Genomic DNA, 10,823 nt, shown 5'->3' with positions numbered 1-10,823 from the left:
AATAATGTTTAAAGAGTGAGTGTTTTGCAAAAGGAAATGGATGTGGCGTGTAAGAAATAAATAAATAGGCTGTAAAATGTTGTAAAACAATACTGGTATATTGTAACCTTTTGTAAAATACATTTAAACAAAAATTTAAACTGCTATTAAACAAGAAATTCTAATTATTCTTCAATCAAAGTGCTTAAAAATAAAACAGAAACTTTAATAAAGTAATAAATTAAGCTGCTTTACTACATTTTCGAAGCTATTTTCTTGCAATTTTCGAAGTTTTTCGCTCGATTTTCGGAATCCCTCTGGACTTAGAGAATTGTACGATGTCTGACAAGTGGTTGACTAACACTACTAGCCGATTCTGGACAAATTTCGAGCGTTTGAGAAATGGTTGACTTTACTACTTGCTGATTCCGACAAAATTTCGAAAGTCTGCGAAATGGTTGACTTTACCACTTACTCCGATCTCGAAAATATTCTAAAATATCTCGAATTCAGTCTATACCATTTACCTACATCGCAACTTCCCTTCAAGCGGCGGCAGTGTAAGATCGAAGAGTAGCGGGGATGGTCTGACCGCCTATTTTCCACTTATTTGGTCAGGCAATGACGTCAGAAGCCTTCAGATTGCTTTGCCAGACAATACTCCATACTGTCTACGGTAAGATGCGGAAAAGCCCATAGTGGCAAAGCTCTTAACAAAATATTGCGTTTAAACTGAGCCGAAATACTTTTACTGTAACGGTGACATTAATTTTTCCAAAAATTTTAACATTGAATAACTTGAAAACCATTTAAAATAGAGAACTGAAATTTTACATAATTTTGTTTCTCGAGACTATCAATATGCTGTGAATTTGAAAAACAAGAAACGATGGCTATAACTGTAAGTCTTGTGCGTTCTGACGTGGAATTGCTCTATAGCGGCTGTCTGTTTATGATACAAAGGGTCGCCGTAATGCGTGGCTGTACTACTTTATTCTTCATTTCGGCTTCACAACGAAGACATTTGGACTTGGTTTTACATTCATTTCAACTATATATTGCTAATTTACTTCATTCATTCCTTTTTCTCTTATTCCACTAACTTAACTTAATTAACTTATTTTTTTATTATTATCCTTCTTATTATATTTACTGTTTTCTGTCTATTTCTAATTACCCTATTGCACTCCTTTCTATTTTCTCCTTCCTTTTCTTTTTTCAATTTTCTCAGCCAATCTTCTGTCCTTTTATCCTTTCGTACGCTCACTACGTCCTCTATTCTAACTCCTCTATCTGTTTCCCTGCAATCTCTTGGAACATCTTCCAACGTTCCGAATCTGTCTCCGCAGAAATCGCATTTTCTTCCTTCTTGGTTCTCCCAGTGCCTGCCCCACCTCTCTATATTACCGTACTTCGCCTGCGCTACTAATTCCCGACTCTCGCTTCTTCAAAATAATCCCCATTATACTTGCAATACACTTCTGCCAACTGTTTTTCCAATCTTCGTAGCATCGTTGGTACCCAATTTCTAAGACGGCTTTTGGCTCATTTAGCAAATTTTACAACCTGAACTGACTCAAAACGGTGTCCCCGTAGTTGGAAATTTCAGTCTGGAAAACAGGAAAATGTTACGCGGTGCTTGGTTAGGTGAATACGGTGATTGTGGGCTGATATTAGTCACGTTTGCGACCAAAATGTCGCAAACGAGCATTCAAGTGTGAGTCAGTGCATTATCGTGGTGTAAAATCCACGATTTGTTTTCTCATAAATCTGGTCGTGTTTTTTGCAGATCGAATCACGCAAACGCCTCATGACACCCAAGTAGCATTGTCCAGACGGTAGGAATAGTTTTTGAACAGTGTAATATTATAACATTGATCATCTTTTCTTAAGCTTCAGGCAAGTTTTATTCTTCTTACAAGCGATATATTGTTTCTTTTTACCTACAACATTATATAATGATTGATCTTTTCTTTGATATTAATTTTTTAATATACGATAATTTTCTTCGTCTCACTTAAGTCTCAATTAACATAAAGTTTTTACATATCATATAATGATAAAATTTGTTTTAGTTCTTTTACTATAAAACTATTTCTTTTTTTTTAAATGTAAGAAAATTTGAATTAATCATTGATATAGAAGGAGTAAAATTTCCTTGTTTCGTATGTGGAAATGGAAAGAGTTACGTAGCTGCAAATAACGGAATTAGCAGTTCAACATTTATTGTATGCTGTTTTATAAATTAACTTCGATTAATGGAAGTGTTAATTATTTAAGTTTGTTAGATATATATATAGTGGAAAATAAAAATAAAATACACTGATAATTTAATTATATGTACAGAACGCACTGTTTTCCGCTCTCAAATATCGGTCACTTATTTATAGTAACCACGTGCTTTGGGCATTCTGGTGCACAAATTGGGAATTATGTTAAATGTAGAATGAACAACTACTAAAATTTTCATGATACCATCATACTTTATATAAAATTATCATTTATTATTATACTATACGTTATTATTATAATTTTGTTATTATTACGATTCTTATTCTTACTTTTTCAAATTATCATCATCGTCATTTTATTATTATTATAATTATTAATGTCATCATTATTATTATTATTGTTATTTTATACCTTTAAAATTCGATTATCGCTGATGCTCTTTTCTTATGTACTTTATAATACACGTGTAACAATATCCGTAAAAAAATTTAGAATTCAATTTTATTAAATTTTCACGTCAAAATGTTTCGTTATAAATTCACGAACGAAGATCGATATTTCGCAAGTTTTTCTCGCGCGTGTGTATGTAAACGATTTAGAAGATAATTGAAATTATCAGTCGAAAGTATTTCAAACAACTTTTCACCGCGTTCCTTATTCTAAATCATATTAGCGCAATGTATATTGCTTTCGTAGCGATGACCGCAAATGGAAGATGCTGGCTCGTTGTTTCGCGTGTGTATCACAGGAAGCACAAGACCCCGATAGACCCACCGACCATAATCATTTAAACGAAACATCCTTGGACCCGTATTATTCCTCTGAAAAGTAAATCTCAGCTGCGAAAAAATGCCCGCGAGAGACTTGGTCGTTCGCACAATCCCCGACAAACTGTTTTAGTCGAAACATCGAAAGGGTCGCTATTTTGAGGTAGCTCACACTAAATATGGTCAGATAGGCGTTGGCGTTATACCCGGGCAAGACACCCCTGCTCAAGCATCAGGAATGTAGTGGGGGAGATCTACCAAAGTTACTTAGATAAGTTCACCTCTATGATTCGGACAGTTGGTTCGGTTGTGACCATCTCGTACCATCCTGTTACAAACCAACTGTAGACATGGTAAGTAAGTGCGAACGTACCGAGATATGTGTGATTTTGGATTCAGATCATCGGGAAATACGCGGAAAAGTTTTCTTCGTTAAATTTTCTCTTAAATAGTGAAATATAGCGAGAGAGAAACGTAATGTTATAAATATATGTATCTATACATATGTATATGTCATACATGTGATTAGTGGTGAAAGAGTAAATTGTACAACGTTAAATTTTGCAGAAACAACGAAATATTACATGAACTGTATTTAAAGTAATATGCCAAAGTGATGAATTAATCAGAATGCAAACTTACACCAAAGACATCACAGATTGTGTTAACGGAGTGTAAACAGTGATCTTCGTTCAATTTTTGGCTGTTAGCCATTCTATAGTTCGGCATTATTTACTTTGTTTCACCCCCTGTGCATTCCAGTTTTTAACACGTACTCTCAGATTTTTACAAAACACTGGGCAATTTTTCTAGCCCCGGAAATTTTCGATCGAACTATTAATTCGACGAAATTCGAAGTTAATCATGCACCTAAATTGATAAATTGCACACAGGTACACAATGTAAGCTAACATTTTGTTGTAATTATTTTTGTAAAAAGTACTTTTATGTTCGATTCAATTTACTTTACAATTCACACGTTTCACTTCCGTGTATTCGTTAGATATATATGTGTATATTATAAAACTAAGAGAATTACGTAACTGTAGTAACTTGAGAGGCTGTACGGAATAAACGGTCTATATATGTCTTGGCTTCTTTTCAACTATACTATGGACGAAAGAATGATCCTATTTTTAACTTCTATGAGCAACGCTTTACAAAAATTTTTCCGCCTTACTATATCTAATTTACCTAACTGTCGGCTGAATATTAAATAATAACTGGCATAATAGATTTTTATTATACAATTATTGCAACTGTGACACCTTTCACATGTTATTTTTTTTTTTTTTTCGTTGTTCATACGGTATTTGAGAAGGCTGAAACATTTATTTTTATTATACAGTTTTATGAAAGCATTATGTCAATTTTTACGTAATACAGTATAACTTTTGAGACATTTCTTTGAGAAAATAGTCTTCTAAATTCAATATTTCATAACGACAACTAAATACATGTAAACACAATCAATTAAAAGTTCGGAACTATTGTGCGTTGGACGGTTCGTAATGATTTTCAGAAGTAAATTAGCAACATTTGACATTTTTCAAAGAATACTTTTGTTCAAATCTGCCTATGCTAAAATTCATAGCAAGATTGATAGCAAAGTAGTTTCCAATCTTTTGGAAAAATGTACTTCTCGTTATTCGTGAAATTATGTTAGGTTTCGTATCATTTTTTCTTCTTCTTCATGTCAATTATTTTATTCAATTTAGATCAGAAGTTGTACAACTGTTGTTAAGTTGTAAGTTGTTTACTTCGAAACTATTAAAAATAGTGAAGAAATTCTTACTGTAGTTTTTACGGTTTATTGGGGCGTCTTAAATGACATTAGGGGAATACCAAAGATACCAAAGGTACCTTCTACCTTTTTTTAAGTTCAAATATTTGTATCTCTTTACATATGCCCGTTTAATGCGACAATATTTACTCAAAACATTCCATATTCTGCATAATTAAAGAATTAACAACGAAAGAATGCACGAAAGAAAGAATTAGCAAAACTAGGTACTTCCGTAAAATATTACCTAAGGAAGCTTTATCCCTGTGAATTCGAATATTGAGCAACTAAGTTCTGTATTTTATAAATGTTGTAGTTTACAAATAAATTGTAATTTCTGATTTCTAAAGAAATCATATATCGCAAAAAAAAAAAAAAGAAGAAAGGGAATGTGAATGTAAGGTTGGCTTTGATTTTCGTTCGTGTTCTGTGAATATTAATGATGAATTTTAGGCGGATAAAGAAAAGAAAAAGAAGACCAAAAAGAAGGAGGAGCCAGCGGCAGCTGCTCCACCACCAGAACCTGAACCAGCACCACCTCCAGCAGAAGAAAAGCCACCAACCCCTACCGGTACACCCAAAGAATCTGGTTCAACTAGAGCAAGTAGTCGTGGTAGCCGCAAAGCTAAACGCTCTGGATCCAGTGTGTTTTCTATGTTCACTCAGAAACAAGTTGCCGAATTTAAAGAGGTACGACAAAATGGGTATTTTAATCATATTGTAACGGTATATGTACGGTTAACTTATTTAGAACGTAAAATAATTATTCATTACTATATGACGAATTGTCATATATTAATATGATAGAATTAAACGAAAAATGTTTATATTATTTTATTAGAATATAAATGCAAAATTAGAATTAATCACTTAAGAACTAAGTTATAAGGTTGTAATTATATCGGCATTTAAATAAATACACATTATTTTTAATTGTCTCTCGTATCCTTTAGGCATTCCAACTTATGGACGCAGACAAGGATGGTGTAATCGGAAAGAATGACCTCCGCGCGACATTCGATTCTGTTGGTCGTCTTGTTACTGATAAAGAACTTGACGAAATGTTAAACGAAGCTCCTGCACCCATCAACTTTACTCAATTGCTAAATCTGTTTGCAACTCGCATGGCGGGATCAGGTATTTAATTCAATATTCTTATGGTGTAATGGATTATTCCGTAACGACTATCATCCATTCTTTTATAAGGACACGTATTATTGAAATAATTTCATACACATGATTAATTTATATAATCTTCATCAATATTACAGAATGTATTAAATTCATTTTAATTTACGATCGTAATTTCAGGTACCGATGACGATGAAGTCGTAATTGCTGCCTTCAATACCTTCGATGACAACGGTAAAATTGATGGTGAAAGGTAATAAAATGAAAATGAAATAATCTAATATAATGCTTATATGCGTATAACTATACAAAATTTAGAAATTTCATATTTTATATAAAATTCAAATATAATCAGATTTCTTGATTTTTCATACAATTTTCTTTATATTTTCAACGTAGATAAATATCTTAGAAAACGACTACAATAATTTTCAACGTAGATAAATATCTTAGAAAACGACTACAATAGTTTTTTTTTTTTGTTATTAGCATGAAAATTGTTTCTTTTTCTGTCATAGATTGAGGCACGCTTTAATGACATACGGTGACAAATTTTCTGCGAAGGAAGTCGATGATGCCTATGATAATATGTACATTGATGACAAAGGTTTCATTGATACACAAAGTCTTATCGCAATGTTGACTGGTACGGGTGATGAAGAAGAGGAATAACTTTAAGTGATTTTCAGCATTAAAAATTTTTGTTCAATTTCTGTTCATTGAAAGCGAAGTCTTGTATTGGCGTCAGGTGTGCTTAATCAGCTCCCACGCGATGAAAAGTTTGAAAAAGAGCGAAAAGCAAATACATGTATAATAGTTTCGTTGTCTTTATTTCTTGATACAATTGTTTCTTAAAGGAAGTTATTTTAAAGAGCTAAACTGCAAGATCGTCGAACTTTGATTCTTGGAAGTGGAAAATAGCATAGCTGTCGAAAAACGAGGCTTTGAATCTGCATATTATTGTTCATATAATAAAAATATTTTAAAACACTACAATGGTGCTACTAATTTTTAACCTACCATAAACATCAATGTAAAATCGTATTTTAGATAAGTGCGTAACTTTAAATATATATTTCTTTTTTTCAAAATTTTTTTAGCTTAAAATATTTTTACATTACTGACTAATTTAGAATAATGCATTAATACGTTTTTATATACGCATACATCAATTATATTGTGTTCTTACATTTCGTATGTCTGTAAGCAAAATAAAAAAATGTTTGTCAGTGGGTAAGACGTAATTGTTTATTGCTTTGTATGTGGGAATACGTATTTCTTGTAAAAAATTAAGTACTGAATTTTTTATGTATTATATATATTTTTTATATGTTCTGTACAGTATTACATTTGTTATTCCGTTGTGTTTAAAATTAGATTCGTAAGAATAATACAATTATTTTAATTAAAATGAATGTTTCAATCGTAATATACAATATACATATAATGGGAATTTATTTTATATGATGCATTCGAACGCCCTTCCGTTTTAAAGTTGGCACGATTCCAAATATATGTTGATGATAGTTAACTAAATTTAGCTCATGATCGTGTAATTGATACACAAGTAATAGCGCATGCCACAAGTGACCTATTAAAGTAATTAGTATACAAACAAATAAATTTATTCTAAATGGTAACAAATAGTATAGCTGACTAGTATGTTTTAGACATACTATACAGTTTTTGTAATATTAAAATAACTTTCTTGATCATTTTTTTGTTTTTTAGTATACCAATTACATATTACGGTTTTACATATGTATACAATACGCAACAAATTTTCATTAAGTTGCAAAGACGCAAAAGAAATGTCCTTGTTCCTTTCATATTCATATCATCCTTTCATTTCATATTTTTTATCAGATTTTCAGAAAGAAAAAAAAGAAGGATTTTTAGACTACATAAACGGGTGTACATGTTTCGAATAATACATAAATTTTTTTTACATAAAGTGACTCTTTGAATAATTCTGTGAATAAAAGGTATAAGGTAAAGTCATTGAAAACTCAATACTCTACGAGATATTTCACTTTTTTCAAAAATTTACAGCAAGTATTCAAACGTTTCACCATTACATTCGAAACATTTTTTCATACGTTTCTTGACATTTTTCATTACATTGTTTAACTGTTCAGCACTCACATTTAAACAATTACAAATCATTTTTCTTCATAGGTTTCTGTTAAATATCTTGTTACAACTCGAGCGTTATGAGCCGATGCTCCATCTTGCTGATAGTATTTCAGATTGCATCATAATTGAAGCTGAACATTATGTATTTACGTGCGGATATAATAAAAGAGAATCTTTTGCATCTGTTGACTTTTCTATCTTTGATGGTTGAATTGAATATAATCCCTAAACTCACCGCTCTAAATTTAAGAAGGTATAATAAAACCTCTGATTTTTTACACGATCGGTATTTCAGAACATGAGACACGAAGTCCCATAAGGTAATAGGTCTATTTTATACCTCGTCTGTGGTCTAATTTTTGCTTTGTTAATTTTCACGCATAATTTATTGAGTACCCTTTTTTGGTCTTTCTCCAAAAATCGCACTACCCACTCTAACATTGGTACTCCCTAACTCCACCTATACCAAATTAATTTAAATTTTGTAACATATTTGATACTAAAAAAAAAAAAAGAATATGAAAACATTCTCTACTAAGATTACCGCATGTTCATAATCATTTGACATTCCCATTGATAATTCAATTTTTTTTGAATCAATAGTTAATTCTTTGGAAACTTTCTCTTTGCATTCTTTCAAACACAAAAAATCAGGATTTGGTCCTTTAGTGATATCATATCCAAACATGCCTATTGTCATAAGGCCTATAAATTCCAAATTTTTACAGTTATCAATAATATATTTTACGAGAGAAGAAACATGTGTCATTTCACAACCATTTTTGTCTGAAAACGTAAATTAATTAAAAATTTATATACAGTACTGATGCAATAGTAGTCTAAATGTATTAATTGTTGAAAATATTCTAGTAATGTAGTATTCTAGTAATTGCACCAAGTTATAACTTTGATGTAAATAAAAATAGAAAGTACTTACAGAATAAAAATTTACTTATCTTAACTTTTTAGGAATGAATGATACATACTAGTGCTAAAAATATCTGGTCAGTTGTTAATTTTGGCACAATGTAATTTAAATTATAGATAAAAAGTCTTGTAATGATTGTATTTTCATTAGTACAGCTTTATGTAGTAGAATATCACAATGTGATAAAATGTATTTTTGTGTATAATTTAACTGATACGTAACAACACAATTAGAGTTCATGGGTGTCAAATTTAATGGAATTATTCTATCATTTGAAAGGTTATTGTCTTTACACAGTTATTACTATTATTACTAATAATACTGTATCGATGTATTATTCGAACCCTGATGAAATGAGTTGCAATGCTTACGAAACGTCGGAATATTTCTTCCGTAAGGTCATGGTTTACACCCAGAAGCGTCAATAATAACAACTGTGTGATACTGGTCCGTGAAAGCCTTAAATTTTTATCTTTACTTTGTTTAATTATTTTACTATTTTCTCCGAATGTATTAAACTTATCATCTTCATTGACCACTTACAAACTCTGTACAAAAGTTAGAATTAAACTATAGGTAGTTATATTCTCTACTTCATAATCTTCAATATATCATTTTTTGTGCAAAATATACAATTCAATATGAAAAGTAATAAAATTCCTAATTTAATTCCTCTTACATCATTTTTTGACCAATATATTTTTTTAATATAATTACATTCTAATAGGTGCATTAGCCATCATAATTTTTCATTGCCTATAAGTATTTGTAGAGGTAGTCATATTCAATAATTAATAACTTAATAATTGTTTTAATTTTACATTCATCTAATTAGTTTGATGTGTCATTGCTTTTAGACATAGAATTTCATATGTACTACTTTAGTGTTATTATAACATTTGCAATTTTTAATTAAAATAACTCTTTTTATTAATGTTAAAAATGCATTTCAATAGAAAACCTAAAAATGTAAGATGTAATAATTTACACTTAAAATTAATTTAAAGTAAAATTAACTTTTACAATTCTGAGAAAATGTTGAATACTCTAATACTTTTTGCAAAGGATAAAAACAACATTGGGAAAATATACAAGTGCAAAGGTGAAATTCACCTAAATCTGGAAAAATTTTTTCCACATTTTTTTCTAGAACAAAGTAATATCTTGGCCCAATTAGTGGAATCACTGAGTATACCTTCTTCATTGCTAGTATTAACCTGCACCATCACTTTCAACTTTAAATCATCATATTTTCTAAACTTAGGCCAAGAGGTATTTAATGTTAATGCAAGTTTCTCATTGTCTACTGTTTCAATAATATATAAATTTGGAACATTTAATATCTTGTTTACTTTATTACGTTGAAGGTGACCAATGAAATGCCAATGTATATCTATACATTTTTCCAAAATCTGTACATGATTTCCTTTTTCTACTAATTCATTAACATAATTTTCTCCAAAATGTCTTTGACCAGCTTTGTAAGCTTCTAAAATTAATTCAGGTGGTTGTAATTTACTTACAGCTACTAAACGTGGTTCAAAATATTTGTATTCCTGTGAAAAAGAGGTTAAGAATACAAATTATTACTATTTTAAAAAGTTTATACTTTTACATAATGTATACAATACATTTATATATTTGTAAATTAATTATTGCCTTCTAAAATTATAAAATGTATGTTACATACTAATGGTCTCTTAGAACAAGCAATAGCAATTTTATCGCGTACTACTTTTAAACTTTCAGCTAATTCTGCCATTTTCGTTATTTTTCAATATCCTTTACCAACGTTACTTAAAATGTGCTAAATCATTACTTTAACACTTGTTTGTGCTTTTCAATATGCAGGAGTACCTACTGTAAA

At 30.4% G+C, this 10,823-nt stretch overlaps 2 protein-coding genes across 2 annotated transcripts; one reads left to right on the top strand and one right to left on the bottom strand.

Moving 5' to 3' along the window:
• Window positions 1-3,198: 3,198 nt before the first annotated feature.
• On the top strand, window positions 3,199-6,888 carry LOC108571979 (myosin regulatory light chain 2). The gene is made up of 5 exons (XM_017934147.1): window positions 3,199-3,331; window positions 5,215-5,451; window positions 5,715-5,898; window positions 6,073-6,145; window positions 6,411-6,888. The coding sequence occupies exons 1-5, from the start codon at window positions 3,329-3,331 to the stop codon at window positions 6,562-6,564; spliced, it is 651 nt and encodes a 216-aa protein (XP_017789636.1). The 5' UTR covers window positions 3,199-3,328; the 3' UTR covers window positions 6,565-6,888.
• A 1,445-nt stretch (window positions 6,889-8,333) lies between these two features.
• LOC108572038 (proline synthase co-transcribed bacterial homolog protein) lies at window positions 8,334-10,767 on the bottom strand. Its single transcript, XM_017934219.1, has 4 exons — window positions 10,647-10,767; window positions 10,152-10,512; window positions 8,573-8,814; window positions 8,334-8,488 (listed from the first exon to the last, which is right to left on the bottom strand). Exons 1-4 carry the CDS (start codon window positions 10,716-10,718, stop codon window positions 8,414-8,416), a joined length of 750 nt encoding a protein of 249 aa, XP_017789708.1. The 5' UTR covers window positions 10,719-10,767; the 3' UTR covers window positions 8,334-8,413.
• Window positions 10,768-10,823: the final 56 nt, after the last annotated feature.

Source organism: Habropoda laboriosa, unplaced genomic scaffold, assembly GCF_001263275.1.
Source record: "Habropoda laboriosa isolate 0110345459 unplaced genomic scaffold, ASM126327v1 scaffold67, whole genome shotgun sequence".
NCBI classification, from domain to species: domain Eukaryota; kingdom Metazoa; phylum Arthropoda; class Insecta; order Hymenoptera; family Apidae; genus Habropoda; species Habropoda laboriosa.
The sequence above is the reverse complement of the archived record's forward strand: the minus strand, read 5'-3'. Positions and strand labels throughout refer to the sequence as shown.